The sequence below is a fragment of the Salvelinus namaycush genome, unplaced genomic scaffold (assembly GCF_016432855.1).
Source record: "Salvelinus namaycush isolate Seneca unplaced genomic scaffold, SaNama_1.0 Scaffold545, whole genome shotgun sequence".
Lineage (NCBI taxonomy): Eukaryota > Metazoa > Chordata > Actinopteri > Salmoniformes > Salmonidae > Salvelinus > Salvelinus namaycush.
This window is the reverse complement of record NW_024061248.1, coordinates 132,804-155,848: the sequence shown is the minus strand read 5'-3', so window position 1 is coordinate 155,848 and position 23,045 is coordinate 132,804. Positions and strand designations below refer to the sequence as shown.

The window sequence follows — 23,045 nt, the reverse complement described above, 5'->3', positions numbered from 1 at the left end:
GATATTTCTTAACGTAGCTCTTTATTAGCTAGCTACAACTGGCATGTTCACGTATCTCCAACCATGATCAACTGACCATGACCTAACCATCTGGGTGGTCTTAACCAATCATAGCACAGTATGATACGGCGGTAAAATGCATCCAATTATAATTCAGTATGTTTACACATATGAATATTACACATATTATATGGGCTGAATACTTACATGAAGTGTATGGAGACTTTACATGACATAAATGTGAATATGTAATATAAACTTATACGTGTTGAACCCGCCCACTGTGTTGAAACAGGAAGTACATTTATAAGGAAGTAGATGAATAAATGGACATCATCGGTCGAAGAAAAAATGTTTCTGAGGTTTGTAGCTTTCTTTTACAATGTTATGTAGAAACGTGTTTTGGAGTAGTTAGGCCATCGCAGAGAAAGGTGATTTAGGGGGTAAGACATCCGCAGAATTCTTATATTATTACATTAGTGATTTCAACTTTTAATAATGATATTTTTAGGCTTCCTTACATTGATGCTGATTCATATTGATGAGCCTAGTCAATGTTATATTATATGGGCGATTGACTGCACATGATCGTGATTATAATTTATTTAAATAAAATTAAAAAATGCACCCATTTTTTTCCTCCCCATTTCGTGGCATCCAATTGGTAGTTAGTCTTGCCTCGTCGCTGCATCTCCCGTACGGACTCCGGAGAGGCGAAGGCCGAGAATCGTGCGTTCTCCGTAATCACAACTCAGCCAAGCCTGAAGTTTCCGTCCCTAACTATTTTCCGACAAAATAGAACTGCCAAAGGGGGCGGAGTTAGCCGGCAGAGTTCTGTCAAACTATCCAGGTCTGTGACCAAACAATTTGAGCTTCTACTTTTAAAAATCCACCGTTCCAGAAACAAGCCTCTCACTGTTGCCGCTTGCTATAGACCACATCCTGCCCCCAGCTGTGCCCTGGACACCATATGTGAATTGATATCCCCCCATCTATCTTCAGAGCTCGTGCTGTTAGGTGACCAAACCGGGACATGCTTAACACCCCGGCCATCCTACAATCTAAATTTGATGCCCTCAATCTCACACAAATTATCAATGAACCTACCAGGTACAACCCCAAATCCGTAAACACGGGCACCCTCATAGATATCATCCTAACCAATCTGCCCTCCAAATACACCTCTGCTGTCTTCAACCACGATCTCAGCGATCAAATCAAATTTTATTTGTCACATACACATGGTTAGCAGATGTTAATGCGAGTGTAGCGAAATGCTTGTGCTTCTAGTTCCGACAATGCAGTAATATGCAACGAGTAATCTAGCCTAACATTTTCACAACAATTACCTAATACGCACAAGTGTAAAGGAATGAATAACAATATGTACATTAAAAAAACATATGAATGAGTGATGGTATAGAACGGCATAGGCAAGATGCAGTGGATGGTATAGAGTACAGTATATACATATGAGATGAGTAATGTAGGATATGTAAACATATAAAAGTGCATTGATTAAAGTGGCTAGTGATACATTACATCAAGATGGCAAGATGCAGTAGATGGTATAGAGTACAGTATGTACATATGAGATGAGTAATGTAGGGTATGTAAACATTATAGGAAGTGGCATTGTTTAAAGTGGCTAGTGATACATTTATTACATCAATTTTTCCATTATTAAAGTGGCTGGAGTTGAGTCAGTATGTTGGCAGCAGCCACTCAATGTTAGTGATGGCTGTTTAACAGTCTGATGGCCTAGAGATAGAAGCTGTTTTTCAGTCTCTCGGTCCCCGCTTTGATGCACCTGTACTGACCTCGCCTTCTGGATGATAGCGGGGTGAACAGGCAGTGGCTTGGGTGGTTGTTGTCCTTGATGATCTATATGGCCTTCCTGTGACATCGGGTGCTGTAGGTGTCCTGGAGGGCAGGTAGTTTTCCCCCGGTGATGCGTTGTGCAGACCTCACTACCCTCTGGAGAGCCTTACGGTTGTGGGCGGAGCAGTTGCCGTACCAGGCGTTGATACAGCCCGACAGGATGCTCTCGATTGTGCATCTGTAAAGGTTTGTGAGTGTTTTTGGTGACAAGCCAAATTTCTTCAGCCTCCTGAGGTTGAAGAGGCGCTGCTGCGCCTTCTTCACCACGCTGTCTGTGTGGTTGGACCATTTCAGTTTGTCCGTGATGTGTACGCCGAGGAACTTAAAACTTTCTACCCTCTCCACTACTGTCCCGTCGATGTGGATAGGGGGGTGCTCCCTCTGCTGTTTCCTGAAGTCCACGATCATCTCCTTTGTTTTGTTGACGTTGAGTGTGAGGCTATTTTTCTGACACCATACTCCGAGGGCCCTCACCTCCTCCCTGTAGGCCGCCTCGTCGTTGTTGGTAATCAAGCCTACCACTGTAGTGTCGTCTGCAAACTTGATGATTGAGTTGGAGGCGTGCATGGCCACGCAGTCGTGGATGAACAGGGAGTACAGGAGAGGGCTGAGAACGCACCCTTGTGGGGTCCCAGTGTTGAGGATCAGCGGGGTGGAGATTTTGTTACCTACCCTCACCACCTGGGGGCGGCCCGTCAGGAAGTCCAGGACCCAGTTGCACAGGGCGGGGTCGAGACCCAGGGTCGCCCCCAGGTGGTGAGGGTAGGTAACAAAATCTCCACCCCGCTGATCCTCAACACTGGGACCCCACAAAGGTGCGTTCTCAGCCCTCTCCTGTACTCCCTGTTCCCTGACGAATTTGGAGGGTACTATGGTGTTAAATGCTGAGCTGTAGTCGATGAACAGCATTCTCACATAGGTATTTCTCTTGTCCAGATAGGTTAGTGCAGTGCGATTGCGTCATCTGTGGACCTATTGGGGCGGTAATCAAATTGGAGTGGGTCTAGGGTGGAGGTGATATGGTCCTTGACTAGTCTCTCAAAGCACATCATGATGATGGAAGTGAGTGCTACGGGGCAGTAGTCATTTAGCTCCGTTACCTTACCTTTCTTGGGAACAGGAACAATGGTGGCCCTCTTGAAGCATGTGGGGACAGCAGACTTGGATAAGAATTGATTGAATATGTCCGTAAACACACCAGCCAGCTGGTCTGCGCATGCTCTGAGGATGCGGCTGGGGATGCCGTCTGGGCCTGCAGCCTTGCGAGGGTTGACACGTTTAAATGTTTTGCTCACGTCGGCTGCAGTGAAGGAGAGCCCGTAGGTTTTGGTAGCGTGCTGTGTGAGTGGCACTGTATTGTCCTCAAAGCGAGCAAAAAAGTTATTTAGTCTGTCTGGGAGCAAGACATCCTGGTCCGCGACGGGGCTGGTTTTCTTTTTGTAATCCGTGATTGGCTGTAGACCCTGCCACATACCTCTCGTGTCTGAGCCGTTGAATTGCGACTCTACTTTGTCTCTATACTGACGCTTAGCTTGTTTGATTGCGTTGCGGAGGGAATAACTACACTGTTTGTATTCGGTCATGTTTCCGGTCACCTTGCCCTGATTAAAAGCAGTGGTTCGCACTTTCAGTTTCTCGCGAATGCTGCCATCAATCCACGGTTTCTGGTTTGGGAATGTTTTAATAGTTGCTGTGGGTATGACATCACCGATACACTTGCTCATAAACTCACTCACAGAATCAGCGTATTCGTCAATGTTGTTGTTCGCCGCAATGCGGAACATATCCCAGTCCACGTGATCGAAGCAATCTTGAAGCGTGGAATCCGATTGGTCGGACCAGCGTTGAACAGACCTGAGCGCGGGCGCTTCCTGTTTTAGTTTCTGTCTATAGGCTGGAAGCAACAAAATGGAGTCGTGGTCAGCTTTTCCGAAAGGAGGGCGGGGGAGGCCCTTATATGCGTCGCAGAAGTTAGAATAACAATGATCCAGGGTTTTGCCAGCCCTGGTAGCGCAATCGATATGCTGACAGAATTTAGCGAGCCTTGTTTTCAGATTAGCCTTGTTAAAATCCCCAGCTACAATAAATGCAGCCTCAGGATATGTGGTTTCCAGTTTACATTGAGTCAAATAAAGTTTGTTCAGGGCAATCGATGTGTCTGCTTGGGGGGGATATTTGCGGCTGTGAATTTAATCGAAGAGAATTTTCTAGGTAGATAATGCAGTCGGCATTTGATTGTGAGGAATTCTAAGTCAGGTGAACAGAAGGACTTGAGTTCCTGTATGTTGTTATGATCACACCACGTCTCGTTAATCATAAGGCATACACCCCCGCCCTTCTTCTTACCAGAAAGACGCTTGTTTCTGTCGGCGCAATGCGTGAAGAAACCAGGTGGCTGTACCGACTCCGAAAGCGTGTCTCGAGTGAGCAATGTTTCCGTGAAACAAAGAACGTTACAGTCTCTGTCTCTCTGGAAGGCTACCCTTGCACGGATTTCGTCTACCTTGTTGTCAAGAGACTGGACATTGGCGAGTAGTATGCTCGGGAGCGGTGCGCGATGTGCCCGTCTACGGAGCCTGACCAGAAGACAGCTCCGTCTGCCCCTTCTACGGCGTCGTTGTTTTGGGTCGCCGGCTGGGATCCGATCCATTGTCCTGGGTGGTAGGCCAAACAGAGGATCTGCTTCGGGAAAGTCGTATTCCTGGTCGTAATGTTGGTGAGTTGACGTTGCTCTTATATCCAATAGTTCCTCCCCGACTGTATGTAATAAAACCTAAGATTACCTGGGGTAACAATGTAAGAAATAACACACATAAAAACAAAATACTGCATAGTTTCCTAGGAACGCGAAGCGAAGCGGCCATCTCTGTCGGTACCTCATTGCCTGCGTCCGTAATGGGTCTGCGGTCAAACGACCACCCCTCATCACTGTCAAACGCTCCCTAAAACACTTCAGCGAGCAGGCCTTTCTAATCGACCTGGCCCGGGTATCCTGGAAGGACATTGATCTCATTCCGTCAGTAGAGGATGCCTGGTTATTCTTTAAAAGTGCTTTCCTCACCATCTTAAATAAGCATGCCCCATTAAAAAAAATGTAGAACCAGGAACAGATAGCCCTTGGTTTACTCCAGACCTGACTGCCCTTGACCAGCACAAAAACATCCTGTGGCGTACTGCATTAGCATCGAATAGCCCCCGCGATATGCAACTTTTCAGGGAAGTTAGGAACCAATATACACAGGCAGTTAGGAGGCTAGCTTTTTCAAACAGAAATTTGCATCCTGTAGCACAAACTCCAAAAAGTTCTGGGACACAAGTCCATGGAGAATAAGAGCACCTCCTCCCAGCTGTCCACAGCACTGAAGCTAGGAAACACTGTCACCACCGATAAATCCGTGATAATTGAGAATTTCAATAAGCATTTTTCTACGGCTGGCCATGCTTTCCACCTGGCTACCCCAACCCCAGTCCACAGCCCTGCACCCCTCCCCATAGCAACTTGCCCTTAGCCTCCCCATTTCTCATTCACCCAAATCCAGATAGCTGATGAGTCTCTGTGGGGAGAGATAGGAGGGGACCACTGCCTCTGAAATGAGTCTCTCTGGGGAGAGCGAGAAGAGAGGCACTGCCTCTAAGAGGAAGTATTCTGACCGAGAGGAGGGGGCCACACCCTCTAAAAAGAGTCTGCCTCAAGACACCAGTTCTAAGAGGTAAGCGATAAATTGTACATATAGTTATTTTAAAGATATACAACACATTTTAAGAGAAGTGTTTCCAAATTACATAACATGTAGGCCTATATCTTTAAGTTAAAAATCCTAGAACCAACTGCAAACACAAGCTAGGTGTCTATCCAACTGGTAACACAAGCTAGGTGTCTATCCAACTGGTAACACAAGCTAGGTGTCTATCCAACTGGTAACACAAGCTAGGTGTCTATCCAACTGGTAACACAAGCTAGGTGTCTATCCAACTGGTAACACAAGCTAGGTGTCTATCCAACTGGTAACACAAGCTAGGTGTCTATCCAACTGGTAACACAAGCTAGGTTTCTATCCAACTGGTAACACAAGCTAGGTGTCTATCCAACTGGTGACACAAGCTAGGTGTCTATCCAACTGGTAACACAGGCTAGGTGTCTATCCAACTGGTGACACAAGCTAGGTGTCTATCCAACTGGTGACACAAGCTAGGTGTCTATCCAACTGGTAACACAAGCTAGGTGTCTATCCAACTGGTAACACAAGCTAGGTGTCTATCCAACTGGTAACACAAGCTAGGTGTCTATCCAACTGGTAACACAAGCTAGGTGTCTATCCAACTGGTAACACAAGCTAGGTGTCTATCCAGCTGGTAACACAAGCTAGGTGTCTATCCAACTGGTAACACAAGCTAGGTGTCTATCCAACTGGTAACGCAAGCTAGGTGTCTATCCAACTGGTAACGCAAGCTAGGTGTCTATCCAGCTGGTAACGCAAGCTAGGTGTCTATCCAACTGGTAACGCAAGCTAGGTGTCTATCCAACTGGTAACGCAAGCTAGGTGTCTATCCAACTGGTGACGCAAGCTAGGTGTCTATCCAACTGGTGACGCAAGCTAGGTGTCTATCCAACTGGTGACACAAGCTAGGTGTCTATCCAACTGGTAACACAAGCTAGGTGTCTATCCAACTGGTAACACAAGCTAGGTGTCTATCCAACTGGTAACACAAGCTAGGTGTCTATCCAACTGGTAACACAAGCTAGGTGTCTATCCAACTGGTAACACAAGCTAGGTGTCTATCCAACTGGTGACACAAGCTAGGTGTCTATCCAACTGGTAACACAAGCTAGGTGTCTATCCAACTGGTAACACAGGCTAGGTGTCTATCCAACTGGTAACACAAGCTAGGTGTCTATCCAACTGGTAACACAGGCTAGGTGTCTATCCAACTGGTAACACAGGCTAGGTGTCTATCCAACTGGTAACACAAGCTAGGTGTCTATCCAACTGGTAACACAGGCTAGGTGTCTATCCAACTGGTAACACAAGCTAGGTGTCTATCCAACTGGTAACACAGGCTAGGTGTCTATCCAACTGGTAACACAAGCTAGGTGTCTATCCAACTGGTAACACAGGCTAGGTGTCTATCCAACTGGTAACACAAGCTAGGTGTCTATCCAACTGGTAACACAAGCTAGGTGTCTATCCAACTGGTAACACAAGCTAGGTGTCTATCCAACTGGTAACACAAGCTAGGTGTCTATCCAACTGGTAACACAAGCTAGGTGTCTATCCAACTGGTAACACAAGCTAGGTGTCTATCCAACTGGTAACACAAGCTAAGTGTCTATCCAACTGGTAACACAGGCTAGGTGTCTATCCAACTGGTAACACAAGCTAGGTGTCTATCCAACTGGTAACACAAGCTAGGTGTCTATCCAACTGGCAACGCAAGCTAGGTGTCTATCCAACTGGCAACGCAAGCTAGGTGTCTATCCAACTGGTAACACAGGCTAGGTGTCTATCCAACTGGTAACACAAGCTAGGTGTCTATCCAACTGGTAACACAAGCTAGGTGTCTATCCAACTGGTAACACAAGCTAGGTGTCTATCCAACTGGTAACACAAGCTAGGTGTCTATCCAACTGGTAACACAAGCTAGGTGTCTATCCAACTGGTAACACAAGCTAGGTGTCTATCCAACTGGTAACACAAGCTAGGTGTCTATCCAACTGGCAACGCAAGCTAGGTGTCTATCCAACTGGCAACGCAAGCTAGGTGTCTATCCAACTGGTAACACAAGCTAGGTGTCTATCCAACTGGCGACACAGGCTAGGTGTCTATCCAACTGGAGACACAAGCTAGGTGTCTATCCAACTGGTAACACAGGCTAGGTGTCTATCCAACTGGAGACACAAGCTAGGTGTCTATCCAACTGGTAACACAAGCTAGGTGTCTATCCAACTGGTAACACAAGCTAGGTGTCTATCCAACTGGCGACACAGGCTAGGTGTCTATCCAACTGGTAACACAAGCTAGGTGTCTATCCAACTGGTAACACAGGCTAGGTGTCTATCCAACTGGAGACACAGGCTAGGTGTCTATCCAACTGGCAACGCAAGCTAGGTGTCTATCCAACTGGCAACGCAAGCTAGGTGTCTATCCAACTGGTAACACAAGCTAGGTGTCTATCCAACTGGCGACACAGGCTAGGTGTCTATCCAACTGGAGACACAAGCTAGGTGTCTATCCAACTGGTGACACAGGCTAGGTGTCTATCCAACTGGAGACACAAGCTAGGTGTCTATCCAACTGGAGACACAAGCTAGGTGTCTATCCAACTGGAGACACAAGCTAGGTGTCTATCCAACTGGTAACACAAGCTAGGTGTCTATCCAACTGGTAACACAGGCTAGGTGTCTATCCAACTGGCGACATGTTTTAATGTCAATATTCTAAAATCAGTAAAAGAAGAATATGCATATTTTCCCACCAGGGATGTGGTTCCATCAAATTGACTTGTTGCAGATTAGAAAGCTGTGTGTGATGACATAGTGCACATCAAAATAACTGTTGTGGTTAATTTCCCTTTACCAAATAAATCTACAAGTAAATGTGGTTAAATTCCCCCTGTACGAAATAAAAATATATAAGTAAATATGGTTAAATTCCCCTGTAATAAATAAAATCTACAAGTAAATGTGGTTCCATGGCATTTTGAACTCTACTGATGGTTTGACCAAGCCACGACCCATCTTCAATGCTCTTACTGAGGGAAGGAGGTTGTTGCCCAAGATCTCGCGATACATGGCCCCATCCATCCTCCCCTCAATACGGTGCAGTCGTCCTGTCCCCTTTGCAGAAAAGCATCCCCAAAGAATGATGTTTCCACCTCCATGCTTCACGGTTGGGATGGTGTTCTTGGGGTTGTACTCATCCTTCTTCTTCTTCCAAACACGGCGAGTGGAGTTTAGACCAAAAAGCTCTATTTTTATCTCATCAGACCACATGACCTTCTCCCATTCCTCCTCTGGATCATCCAGTTGGCAAACTTCAGACGAGCCTGGACATGCGCTGCTTGAGCAGGGGGACCTTGCGTGCGCTGCAGGATTTTAATCCATGACGGCGTAGTGTGTTACTAATGGTTTTCTTTGAGACTGTGGTCCCAGCTCTCTTCAGGTCATTGACCAGGTCCTGCCATGTAGTTCTGGGCTGATCCCTCACCTTCCTCATGATCATTGATGCCCCACGAGGTGAGATCTTGCATGGAGCCCCAGACCGAGGGTGATTGACCGTCATCTTGAACTACTTACATTTTCTAATAATTGCCCCAACAGTTGTTGCCTTCTCACCAAGCTGCTTGCCTATTGTCCTGTAGCCCATCCCAGCCTTGTGCAGGTCTACAATTTTATCCCTGATGTCCTTACACAGCTCTCTGTTCTTGGCCATTGTGGAGAGGTTGGAGTCTGTTTGATTGAGTGTGTGGACAGGTGTCTTTTATACAGGTAACGAGTTCAAACAGGTGCAGTTAATACAGGTAATGAGTGGAGAACAGGAGGGCTTCTTAAAGAAAAACTAACAGGTCTGTGAGAGACGGAATTCTTACTGGTTGGTAGGTTTTCAAATACTTATGTCATGCAATAAAATGCAAATTATTACTTAAAAATCATACAATGTGATTTTCTGGATTTACCAATTGCAGACTGTAGTTTTTTAAATAAACATCAGGACTTCTAGAAGTTCCACTATACAGTTGTTAAAATGAAGTAGATGAGGTATTGTTGAGATTGATGAGGTGATCTGTCTCCCTGTTTTGTTCAGTGTCCAGAAGCCCAGAGCAGAGTCACCTACAACCAGCCTGCTATCAATGAAGAGTGATCAGCCACCTACTTTCAGCCAGGAACCATTTCCAGATGACAATAAGGAAGTGGAGAGTTTGGACAGTGAGGATGCATTAAAGATCACACACAACCTTCTGGACAGAAGAAGTAAGACTGTGTTTTATACAATATTACAAAGAACAGTACAAAGGCCCTTATAAAACACACACACACAAACTTATGAGTCTCAACTCTCATTGTTTTCCTACAGGTGAAACTCTGCTGACAGTCCAACAAGACATTAAGGCTAAACTGAAACACAAGTATCAACACATATCTGAAGGAATTGGACACCATGGAAACAAAAGTCTGTTCAAGGACATTTACACAGAGCTCTACATCACAGAGGGTGGAAGTGGAGGGCTCAATAATGAACATGAGGTTAGACAGATAGAGATGGCATCCAAGAAACAAACCACACAAGAGACACCAATCAAATGCAACGACATCTTCAAGCCTTTACCTGGACAAGACAAACCTATCAGAACTGTGCTGACAAAAGGAATCGCTGGCATTGGAAAAACAGTCTCTGTGCAGAAGGTCATCCTTGACTGGGCCGAGGGAAAAGCAAATCAGGACGTTCAATTCATGTTTCCTCTTCCTTTCCGTGATCTGAACCTGAAAAAGGACCAATACAGTCTGATGCAACTTCTTTCCCACTACTTCTCAGACCTGAAAGAGATTGACAGCATTGAAGATGGTGAAACCAAAACTGTTTTCATTTTTGATGGTCTGGATGAGTGTCGACTTCCTCTAGACTTCAAAAACAAGGAGAAGTGCTGTGATGTCACGAAGCCAACCTCAGTGGACGTGCTGCTGACAAACCTCATCAAGGGGAATCTGCTTCCCTCTGCTCATCTCTGGATAACCACACGGCCTGCAGCAGCCAATCAGATCCCTCCTGATTGTATTGACCGGGTGACAGAGGTACGAGGGTTCAATGATCCACAGAAGGAGGAATACTTCAGGAAGAAAATCACAGATCAGAATCTGGCCAGTGAAATCATCAAAAACATGAAGACATCAAGGAGCCTCCACATCATGTGCCACATGCCAGTCTTCTGTTGTATATCAGCCACGGTCCTTGAGATGATACGTAAAGAGGCATGGAAGGATGAAGTCCCCAAAACTCTGACCCAGATGTACTCACACTTCATTCTCATCCAAATCATTGTGAAGAACAGGAAGTACAACAAAGCCACAGAGACAAACCCAAAGGAACTGTCTCAGTCAGACAAAGAGATGATCCTGAAACTGGCAAAGCTGGCTTTCCAACAGCTGCAGAAGGGCAACCTGATCTTCTATGAGGAGGACCTGAGAGAGTGTGGCCTTGATGTCACAGAGGCATCAGAGTACTCAGCATTGTGTACAGAGATCTTTAAAGAAGAATCTGGGCTGTACCAAGAGAAGGTCTACAGCTTTGTGCATCTGAGCATTCAGGAGTTTCTAGCAGCAGTGCATGCTTTAGAATCATGTCTGGACGAGAAGGAAAATGTTTTCTCTCCCAGTAGTGATGATGATGAAGATGAGGAGGAGAAGGATGTTGACGATGATGAAGAGGAGGAGTCAATCCAGTTGTCTGACTTACACAAGAGAGCAGTGGACCAGGCCTTGAAGAGTGAGAATGGACACCTGGACCTGTTCCTCCGCTTCCTTCTGGGTCTCTCACTGGAGTCCAATCAGAATCTGTTACGAGGCCTTCTGACACAGACAGGAAGTACAACACAGACCAATGAGGAAACAGTTGAGAGAACAGTCAGGTACCTTTCAGACAAGATCGTGGAGGAATCCTCACCAGAAAGGATCATCAACCTGTTCCACTGTCTGAATGAACTTGGTTCCAACTCTCTAGTTGAAGACATGCAGACCTCCCTGCGATCAGGAACTCTTTCAGAAACAAGACTAGAACCTCACCAATGTTCAGCCCTGGCCTACCTGTTACTGATGTCAGAGGAGGTGCTGGAGGAGTTTGACCTGAAGACATACAACACATCAGAGGAAGGTTATCAGAGGTTGCTGCCGGTCGTGAAAACCTGCAAGAGAGCACTGTAAGTTCTGTTATTGAGTTGATGTTTACAGTATCATTATAATGACGGATTTGTATATCTAACAGATTATCTCCTCTCTCCAGACTGGATGGCTGTGAACTCACATATAAATCCTGTGAGACTCTGGCCTCAGCTCTGCAGACACCAAACTCCCCCCTGAGAGAACTGGACCTCAGCTACAATGACCTGGGAGACAGAGGAGTGAAGCTGCTCTATGTTGGACTAACCAGTCCACTCTGCAACATACAGACACTAGTGTGAGCTAACTATCTTCAGTATCCACTGTCTTTATAGTGGTCATATATTTGTAGGAATTATGTGTTATGTTTTTAACATTATTTGAACATCTTGGTAAATATGCAGAAACATACATACGATGTGATAAATATATGAAACTAAGGTTAAATATCTTGAGTGAGTTAATGTTTTTAACACAGTCTAATCATGACCTTCTGTTATTGTCTTAATGCATCTCATTATTCTTAAAGCTTTGCATATTTAACAGTGTATCAACATATCTCCTCTCTCCAGACTTCATGGCTGTAAACTCACATATAAATCCTGTGAGACTCTGGCCTCAGCTCTGCAGACACCAAACTCCCCCCTGAGAGAACTGGACCTCAGCTACAATGACCTGGGAGACAGAGGAGCGGAGCTGCTCTGTGTTGGACTAACCAGTCCACTCTGCAACATACAGACACTAGTGTGAGTTAAATATCTTCCGTATGAGTTATTATGTGGATGTTTTAATCATGTGTTAATCATGTGCTCTACTCCCCTCTAGTCTAGGTCAGTGTGGTCTGACAGAGGGTTGCTGTTCAGATCTGGCCTCAGTCCTGAGTTCACCCAACTCACAACTGAACCAACTGGAGCTGAGAGACAATGACCTGCGGGACTCAGGAGTTACACTGCTGTCTGCCGGACTGGAGGATCCAGACTGTAAACTACACACACTGGGGTAAGTACAGCTGTTTCAGTCAGGTCTGTACTGAGCTGAGTTACACTGCTGTCTGCTGGACTGGAGGATCCAGACTGTAAACTACACACACTGGGGTAAGTACAGCTGTTTCAGTCAGGTCTGTACTGAGCTGAGTTACACTGCTGTCTGCTGGACTGGAGGATCCAGACTGTAAACTACACACACTGGGGTAAGTACAGCTGTTTCAGTCAGGTTGGTACTGAGCTGAGTGACACTGCTGTCTGCTGGACTGGAGGATCCAGACTGTAAACTACACACACTGGGGTAAGTACAGCTGTTTCATTCAGGTCAGTACTGAGCTTAGTAAAACAAATAGTCTGAAAATCTGATGTTTCATGACATTGTTTGTGTCATGGACAAATGTATGGGTGTCCTACAAGATGATTGACAGCAGTACACCAATCTAGACAGCTGTTGTGTGTCTCTCTGTAGGCTGTCTGGCTGTCTGGTCACAGAGGAGGGCTGTGCTGCTCTGTCTTCAGCTCTGAGGTCAAACCCCTCCCACCTGAAAGAGCTGGACCTGAGCTACAATCACCCAGGAGACTCTGCAGGGGGACTGCTTTCAGCTGCTCTGGTGTATCCCACATATAAACTGATGAAGCTGAAGTAAGTCAGAATAGATGTCCTAATAGTGTGAGCAGCGGTTGTGTCATATGTAGTGTAGTAGGGTCAGTAACATAAAGACATGATGGTAGAATTAAGGGGAAGTTTACTCAGCAGGCTGAGCACTCCAACACAGCATACATCATCACCACATGAATACTCTTCTTCTGCATCTCTGATATCCTGTTGGAATTGTACTCCGTTCTGTATGCAGTAGGTAGGATAGAATACCTGTATGTCTCTAGTAATGAATTGTACTCTGTTCTGTATGCAGTAGGTAGGATAGAATACCTGTATGTCTCTAGTAATGAACTGTACGCAGTAGGTAGGATAGAATACCTGTATGTCTCTAGTAATGAATTGTACTCCATTCTGTATGCAGTAGGTAGGATAGAATACCTGTATGTCTCTAGTAATGAATTGTACTCCGTTCTGTATGCAGTAGGTAGGATAGAATACCTGTATGTCTCTAGTAATGAATTGTACTCCGTTCTGTATGCAGTAGGTAGGATAGAATACCTGTATGTCTCTAGTAATGAACTTGGATAGTGCACCAGAACACAACAATATGGTTTAAATGTTGACTGCTTTATTAGGTCTTTGTCAGTCAATAACCTGTTTCTCCTACAGTGTGGATCATGGTGGAGAGTGCAGGCTGAAATCAGGGCCGAGGAAATGTAAGTCTCTTTAATCCTAATTAACTGCATATTCAGAACTATAGTAACATAGTAACTAATCAATACTTGTTCTGTACCTACAAAACAACATTTTATATGAAGATGTGGTTTGATTAAACTCTCCTTTTGTCTACAGATGCCTGTCATCTCACCCTGGACCCAAATACAGCAAACCCAAACCTGATACTGTCTGAGGGGAACAGGAAGGTGACATGGGTGAAAGAGGAGCAGCATTATGAAGACCATCCAGACAGATTTGACTATCATCCCCAAGTTCTCTGCAAAGAAGGCTTATCTGGATGTCGTTATTACTGGGAGGTGGAGAGGGATGGTGACGTGGCTTACATTGGTGTGGTGTACGAAGGACTGAAGAGGAAGGGAGATGAGGATGACAGTAGGATTGGATCCAATAGGGAGTCCTGGTGTTTAGTCTGCTCTTATAGTGGTTCTACATTTTTCCATGCTGGAGTCAGTAGGAGATCCATCCCTCGTTCTGATTCTAACAGAGTTGGAGTGTATCTGGACTGGCCAGCTGGTACTTTGACCTTCTATAGTGTGTCCTCCTCTGGTACACTGACACACCTTTACACAGAACACACCACATTCACTGAACCCCTCTATCCTGGGTTTGAGGTTTACTCCTCCTCAGTGACCCTGTGTCAGATAGATGACCAACACATTCAGAGGTGAGTGTTTTAATGTGTTCTGTTGGACCTACAGACAGTTAGATTAGTAGTAGTGGTGTGTTTTAATGTGTTCTGTTGGACCTACAGACAGTTAGATTAGTAGTAGTGGTGTGTTTTAATGTGTTCTGTTGGACCTACAGACAGTTAGATTAGTAGTAGTGGTGTGTTTTAATGTGTTCTGTTGGACCTACAGACAGTTAGATTAGTAGTAGTGGTGTGTTTTAATGTGTTCTGTTGGACCTACAGACAGTTAGATTAGTAGTAGTGGTGTGTTTTAATGTGTTCTGTTGGACCTACAGACAGTTAGATTAGTAGTAGTGGTGTGTTTTAATGTGTTCTGTTGGACCTACAGACAGTTAGATTAGTAGTAGTGGTGTGTTTTAATGGGTTCTGTTGGACCTACAGACAGTTAGATTAGTAGTAGTGGTGTGTTTTAATGTGTTCTGTTGGACCTACAGACAGTTAGATTAGTAGTAGTGGTGTGTTTTAATGGGTTCTGTTGGACCTACAGACAGTTAGATTAGTAGTAGTGGTGTGTTTTAATGGGTTCTGTTGGACCTACAGACAGTTAGATTAGTAGTAGTGGTGTGTTTTAATGTGTTCTGTTGGACCTACAGACAGTTAGATTAGTAGTAGTGGTGTGTTTTAATGTGTTCTGTTGGACCTACAGACAGTTAGATTAGTAGTAGTGGTGTGTTTTAATGTGTTCTGTTGGACCTACAGACAGTTAGATTAGTAGTAGTGGTGTGTTTTAATGTGTTCTGTTGGACCTACAGACAGTTAGATTAGTAGTAGTGGTGTGTTTTAATGTGTTCTGTTGGACCTACAGACAGTTAGATTAGTAGTAGTGGTGTGTTTTAATGTGTTCTGTTGGACCTACAGACAGTTAGATTAGTAGTAGTGGTGTGTTTTAATGTGTTCTGTTGGACCTACAGACAGTTAGATTAGTAGTAGTGGTGTGTTTTAATGTGTTCTGTTGGACCTACAGACAGTTAGATTAGTAGTGGTGGTGTGTTTTAATGTGTTCTGTTGGACCTACAGACAGTTAGATTAGTAGTAGTGGTGTGTTTTAATGTGTTCTGTTGGACCTACAGACAGTTAGATTAGTAGTAGTGGTGTGTTTTAATGTGTTCTGTTGGACCTACAGACAGTTAGATTAGTAGTAGTGGTGTGTTTTAATGGGTTCTGTTGGACCTACAGACAGTTAGATTAGTAGTGGTGGTGTGTTTTCCATGTTGCCTCACTGTAATGTCAGTCTCAATTTTGTGTCACAAGCGCAGTGCAGTGTTTTGAGGGGGGAAGAGTGTGTGTAACTCATGATACCTGGTGACTTCACATCTCTAGGGGCTTTCATCAAGATAAGCAATGTCACCTGTAATGTCACCATCAGTATTAGCTTTATGGAAGGTGACATACTGGGTTATGTCACATTTAGGCAATGCACCCTATACAGGGAGCTGTTCTGTCACCCTTTATACACACTTTGTATTGCTTATGAAGACCGTAATGTATGCTATATCAAGCCTTTATAAGTTGTATTTAGTTTAATCACAGTCTATCCTTCTGCTTTACCAACACCAGAGACCATGGTGGAGAGTGTTGGATCAAGTCTGGACCTGAGGACACCAGAGACCATGGTGGAGAGTGTTGTGTCAAGCCTGGACCTGAGAAATGTGAGTTAACTGATAATTGTTTTTAAATCAAACTATGATTAAAGCGTTCATTATACTTGAGTCCCAGACAAGGAACACAATCATGATCTATTTGGTCAAAACAAACTTAAAGGTAGAGTCAGCGATTTATGACGTAGATGCACAAAGTAAACAACATAGTGCAGGGGTTCTTAAACTTTTTCAGCCTGGGACCCAAATTACAGATGTTGTGTTTTTCTGGGACCCAAGCTCAGGAAAATATGCAACTATACGTAAATATCGGTACATTTCATTGCCCTTATGGGTAAAACAAATGCAATATAGACAAAAACAAATAACAATATATTTTAATGTTCATTTCCCCCATTTAAAACACTCTTACATAAAGGTCTAGGTTGGAACTGTTGCTGCTAAAATACAATAAATAATTTTCATTCTTAATTGAAATAAACTGATTGATCACATCACACAGATGTAGACCAGAAAACACACACAGTCCTAATGAGAGGTGTGTGTGTGTGTGTGTCTGGTTGAAGTTTTCAACAAGCAGGTCTGTTCTGGGCTCCGTGTTTAACAGTGCAACCCTGAGGTCATACTCAGCCTTGAGACTGTTTCTGTACTTGTTTTTTAAGTATGTCAGAGTTGAGAACCCAGACTCACGTAGGTATGTGGAGCCAAACTGGACCAGAGCATCTACTGCTTCCTCAGTCAGGCAGGAGACCGCTTCCTGCTGTAGGTGAGTGTTTGCCTCAAAAATCATCTTGCTTCAATCAGTTTATTCCAGTTCAGAATACTAATTATTACTTGTATTTAAACAGCAACAGTTCCAACCAAGACTAGTTTTCAACAATCATTTCAACAGTAAGATGTACAGTAGGCCTGATCATTTAAAAAAAGTACCGTTACTAAGGGTTGCACCATCAGTAACTAGCTAGCTTGCTTTGGCTAATTTTAGCTATTAGCTGTGTACAAGGCCAGGGGATTGTTTGAAAGAGAAACTCACATCTAGTACTATGAGAGTTAGTACTCACTTATCTCTGCTTATCATCACCTGTTATAAAATGACAACAATGCCTTGCTAGCTGACTTAGTTGTCCACCGTCGAAGCATTCTGCCTTGTTCTGAAAGAAGTCACTGGGTTTACCATCATGCTGTGGATGTTTGGTCAGGACGTGTCGTTTTATTAATTTGTTCGTTTTGAGAGACTCATTACTACCGTTAAGCACTTCCCCGCACAAAACACACCGAGGGCGCTCCTCGTTATTTCTCAACGTTTGTATTAAAGAGAGAGAAACTCATCCCTGTATTTGCGTTTTATGACAATTGAGCTCAGTCAGAACTTGTGGCTAGCATGAGTCCATTTGATGACAGCGGCGAGTGATGTTGATTGGGAATGACAAGTCAGTGGCTGACAGGGCATCATCTGCTGCTGAACGACAGAGATGTGTCGCGGAGTTATCTTCAAGAAAACCGCAGAAAAAATATCCGGTGAACCGCGAAGCACACGGGCATCTCCCTCCCTACTCACGCAGCTGCACTTGGCCGAATCAATTCCAGTAATTAATGAAATAATTAGACATTTACTCTGACACGTCGTGACCCACCATTAACAGGTCCGCGAACAAGTCCGTATAGTGGGTCAATTTCTGCAACAACTAAGAGCGTTGGAGCGCAAGGCTAGACCACTGTTTTGTTTCCGTGGTTACCACGTTGTAAGAGAGTGACGAGAACCCTTGCACATGGACAGATACTGTGTGAGAGAGAAGTCAGGCATCTTGCTCATCACAATATCTGTGGTGCTGCTCCTACATCATCATTTAGCTGACTCTACCTCTAAGCTCTCATCCTAGGATCTAGCAGAAATCAGACCCCCAACATCTACAAAACATGGACCAGAACGATGTTGTTTCCTGCTTCCACAAACATTCATTAATATAACACTAATGTCAGATTAGGGTTTGTTAATGCGTGTACATTGAGACTGTTGCTCACTTACAATAATTTGTATTACAATAAGATTGTCCGTTTTAAATAACTACTACTTTTGACTTCAGTGATTCCTCAGAGCTGTAAGACTTGTGACCATGTTGAGGTAAGTCATAATGTCAATTATTTTACATCAAATCAAATGTATTTATATAGCCCTTCTTACATCAGCTGATGTCACAAAGTGCTGTACCAGCCAGCCTAAAACCCCAAACAGCAAGCAATGCAGGTGTAGAAGCATGGTGGCTAGGAACAACTCCCTAGAAAGGCCAGAACCTAGAGAGGAACCAGGCTATGAGGGGTGGCCAGTCCTCTTCTGTTCATAGATGACCAGCAGGGTCAAATAATAATAATCACAGTGGATGTCGAGGGTGCAACAGGTCAGCACCTCAGGAGTAAATGTCAGTTGGCTTTTCATAGCCGATCATTCAGAGTATCGCTCCTGCTGTCTCTAGAGAGTTGAAAACAGCAGGAGTCTCAAAGCCAGGTGTGTACTGACCAACCATTCATACTGGGATATAGACAGTCCTGTGTTCTGCTTGTAGGCATGCAGGATTTTAGCTGTTGTCATATTTTGTCATTAGACAGTTTAATTGATAAATCACCAGCATTCCATGTAATATTGAATAAATACATTAGATAAATGACTGTTTATTTAATGGACCAGTTTCCCGGACAAAGATTAAGCCTAGTCCTGGACCTTAAAGAACTTTCTATTGAAACTTCCATTGAGTATGCTTTTTAGTCCAGCACTAGACTCAATCTGTGTCCAGGAAACAGGCTCCATATGTATTACTGACATGCTTGTCCTTGTTCAGGACTCCACACACTGGCTTCAGATTGAACCCTTGACTTCCACTGTCCAGGGAGTGACAATGTTCAGGTAAAATAACTACTTTTAACATTTCATTCCACCTGCTAGTGTTTTTCCCCATTACCTTTGGGAATAGTCTTCTAATCCAACCTCTCACATTTACATTTACATTTAAGTCATTTGACCATTGACCCACTCTACCATATCTTGTTGTTGCCCTCAGACACAGGACACCCAAAGGGAGTTATGAGTGCACAGTGTCTGGGCTCCGCTGGCTGTGTGAGAGAGATGTCATCCTGAAGTATCACTTCAGGAACTGGGATCCCTACAGTCAACTTCTGAAAGACATGCAGTACACACAAGGTGGTCCATTGCTGGACATCACTATGGAGTTAGGTGAACTGGAGGAAGTTCATCTGCCACACTTTGTCTGTTTAGGTAAAACCATATAGAAATAGTATTCAGAAAGACATTTCCATGTAACTTTGTTTCACTTCTAGAATTAATGAATGAACTATTCTGGGAGTTTGAGTTTACTGTGATCTGGTACTGCATATTCTTTATGTTTTAGTTGGATGAATGATACAATATTTGTCTTTCTGTATCCCTTTTATTGTGTTGTTCAGGGACCAACCCTTCCCTGAGGAATGAGATGAAGATTCTTCATGTAGAGGAACATGGAGTGTCTTTAGAGGAAGTGCATGAGGTCACCAGATTCCATGCTAAGATTCTCCATCCCAAGTTCTCAGCTATCTCTCTGATACTGAGATTACTGTCTTGGAACGTAGACGTCCACTGTGAGCTGATGCTCTATCTGACAGTGATGAAGGAAACACTAATTTCTCGCCTATACCTGTTCCCCTGGAATCCCGGCCAAATACAGGTGAGGGACCATTATTATAGAGATGACCTTAACTAACCATTGGTGTAGTTTATGTTGACACTCATTAAATGAAGATAAGTGTGTTGCTAGTTTTCTGAATAATGTTTGAATTAGACTATACATTGACTGGCTGGGTATTCCATGCCTCGTTTCGCAGGCTGTGGAACAACAGGAATCAAAGTTTCAAGGGTCTAAAAGGTTTCCCATCACAAGACCAGAGCAGTCCTTCAAACTATATAGTTCCATCAGACTGAACATTCCCTGTTCTACCTCCATCAATCCACCGGTACAGTTTCAGTAGAATAAGAACATGAATCTGACATTTAAGTCACATTTCTATCCATTGATCTCTCTGTCTCTTTTCCTCTCTGTCTCTCTCTCGCTGTCGCCTTCTCGCTCGCTCTCAATTAAATTCAAATGGCTTTATTGGCATGGGAAACATAAGTTTACATTACCAAAGCAATCTCTCTCTCTCCAGAAGATTCATTTCATACAAAGAGACACCACACCAAGCTTTTTCAAGGCGGTTGTGAAAATGACAGGGATTGACATTGAGATGGAGTTATTCAGTGATGATGAGAGGATAGTATGGACAGAAATAGTATCACGAGGTAGGAGCATATGTCAATCATCACTTTGTACTTTAGTACCAGATGCTATTTATAGTGATATAACCTCATGTTGTTTATCTTTCAGATGAATACATCACTGACACCCATTCAACAAGTAAGTAAACATGAGTTACAGAGCATTCAGAAAGTATTCAGACCCGTTGACTCCTGAGCACTCTGGTTTTCATCAAGGATCTCTGTACTTTTCTCCGTTCATCTTTCCCTCAATCCTGACTAGTCTCCCAGTCCCTGCCGCTGAAAAACATCCCCACAGCATGATGCTGCCACCACCATGCTTCACCATAGGGAAGGTGCCAGGTTGGCATTCAGGCCAAAGAGTTCAATCTTGGTTTCATCAAACCAGATAACATTTTTTAAGGTGCCATTTGGCAAACTCTAAGCAGGCTGTCTTGTGCCTTTTACTGAGGAGTGGCTTCCATCTGACCACTCTTCCATAAAGGCCTGATTGGTGGAGTGCTGCAGAGATGGTTGTCCCATCTCCACAGAGTAACTCTGGAGCTCTGTCAGAGTGACCATCGCGTTCTTGGTCACCTCCCTGACCGAGGCCCTTCTCCCCCTGATTTCTCAGTTTGGCCGTGCAGCCAGGAAGAGGTTTTGTGGTTCCAAACTTCTTCCATTTAAGAATGATGGAGGCCACTGTGTTCTTGGGGACCTTCAATGCAGCAGAAATGTTTCGGTACCCTTCCCCAGATCTGGGCCTCGACACAATCCTATCTCGGGGCTCTACGGACAATTCCTTCGACCTCATGGCTTGGTTTTTGCTCTGACATGCACTGTCAACTGTGGGACCTTATATAGACAGGTGTGTGCCTTTCCAAACATTTCCAATCAATTGAATTGACCACAGGTGGACTCCAATCAAGTTGTAGAAACATCAAGGATGATCAATGGAAACAGGATGCAACTGGTCTGAATACTTATGTATTTGTTTATTATTTTTAATACATTTGTAAACATGTCTAAAAACCTGTTTTCAATTTGTCATTATGGGGTATTGTGTATGTAGATTGATGAGGGAAAAACACTTAATCAATTTTAGAATAAGGCTCTAACGTAACAAAATGTGGAAAAAGTCAAGGGGTCTGAATAGTTTCTGAATGCACTGTACAAACCAATGGCATGAGGGCCAGTCAACATGGTTTACTGTAGGACCTGGACTAGTCCTGATTATAAAAGGCTGACTTCAAGAACAATGACATCTCCAGGACTTGATGTAGATTAGCTTGGTTCTGAATGCCCCAATGACATCTCCTCCAGGACTTGATGTAGAATAGCCTGGTTCTGAATGACCCAATGACATCTCCTCCAGGACTTGATGTAGATTAGCCTGGTTCTGAATGACCCAATGACATCTCCTCCAGGACTTGATGTAGATTAGCCTGGTTCTGAATGACCCAATGACATCTCCTCCAGGACTTGATGTAGATTAGCCTGATTCTGAATGACCCAATGACATCTCCTCCAGGACTTGATGTAGATTAGCCTGGTTCTGAATGACCCAATGACATCTCCTCCAGGACTTGATGTAGATTAGCCTGGTTCTGAATGACCCAATGACATCTCCTCCAGGACTTGATGTAGATTAGCCTGGTTCTGAATGACCCAATGACATCTCCTCCAGGACTTGATGTAGATTAGCCTGGTTCTGAATGACCCAATGACATCTCCTCCAGGACTTGATGTAGATTAGCCTGGTTCTGAATGACCCAATGACATCTCCTCCAGGACTTGATGTAGATTAGCCTGGTTCTGAATGACCCAATGACATCTCCTCCAGGACTTGATGTAAATTATCCTGGTTCTGAATACCCCAGACTGTTTTTCTATGTCTGTGAAACCGGCCTTAAATATGTTCACTGATTGATGCAGGTCGTGAAATGTACAAATGTCGTTATGTTGTAACCTGACTCTCTCAGGTGCTGTGTCGGGGGCAGGGCGTCCGGCTGAGAGCAGTCTGACTGGTTCTGCAGAGCACCAGCTGCTTTCTGTACGTGCAGAGTTTGTGAAACGAGTATCAGGACCTGTCCTGAATGAACTGCTGGACAGACTCCTGCAACACACAGTCATCAACCAGGAGGACATGGAGTCCGTGAAGGTGATCGCTGAGAGGGCAGAGAAGGCACGTGACATCATCGACATGGTGTTGAGAAAAGGAACGGAGTCGTGTTCCAGGATGATGAACCTTCTTGGGGAGCTGGACCCTTATCTTTGTTCACAGCTTCAGATCAACAGTGTTGGGCTACCATCCTAATGGTAGAATGGATAGTAACAGTGTTGGGGTACCAACCTAATGGTAGAATGGATAGTAACCGTGTTGGGGTACCAACCTAATGGTAGAATGGA

At 44.2% G+C, this 23,045-nt stretch overlaps 2 protein-coding genes across 3 annotated transcripts; both read left to right on the top strand.

Moving 5' to 3' along the window:
• The first annotated feature begins 323 nt into the window (after positions 1-323).
• On the top strand, positions 324-19,217 carry LOC120041805 (NACHT, LRR and PYD domains-containing protein 3-like). Its single transcript, XM_038986674.1, has 11 exons — positions 324-362; positions 9,684-9,850; positions 9,954-11,790; positions 11,874-12,047; positions 12,322-12,495; positions 12,575-12,748; positions 13,202-13,375; positions 14,003-14,049; positions 14,186-14,735; positions 16,317-16,360; positions 19,192-19,217. Exons 1-11 carry the CDS (start codon positions 352-354, stop codon positions 19,215-19,217), a joined length of 3,378 nt encoding a protein of 1,125 aa, XP_038842602.1. The 5' UTR covers positions 324-351.
• Positions 15,900-23,045, top strand: LOC120041801 (NACHT, LRR and PYD domains-containing protein 1 homolog). 2 transcript variants are annotated; one of them, XM_038986667.1, is made up of 9 exons: positions 15,900-16,408; positions 18,442-18,479; positions 19,192-19,256; positions 19,411-19,625; positions 19,814-20,070; positions 20,228-20,356; positions 20,552-20,681; positions 20,767-20,796; positions 22,619-23,045. In XM_038986667.1, the coding sequence occupies exons 3-9, from the start codon at positions 19,249-19,251 to the stop codon at positions 22,951-22,953; spliced, it is 1,104 nt and encodes a 367-aa protein (XP_038842595.1). In that variant the 5' UTR covers positions 15,900-16,408; positions 18,442-18,479; positions 19,192-19,248; the 3' UTR covers positions 22,954-23,045. The 2 variants fall into 2 exon arrangements, with proteins under 2 accessions (XP_038842595.1, XP_038842593.1); XM_038986665.1 differs by having other exon boundaries at positions 15,901-16,408; positions 20,549-20,681.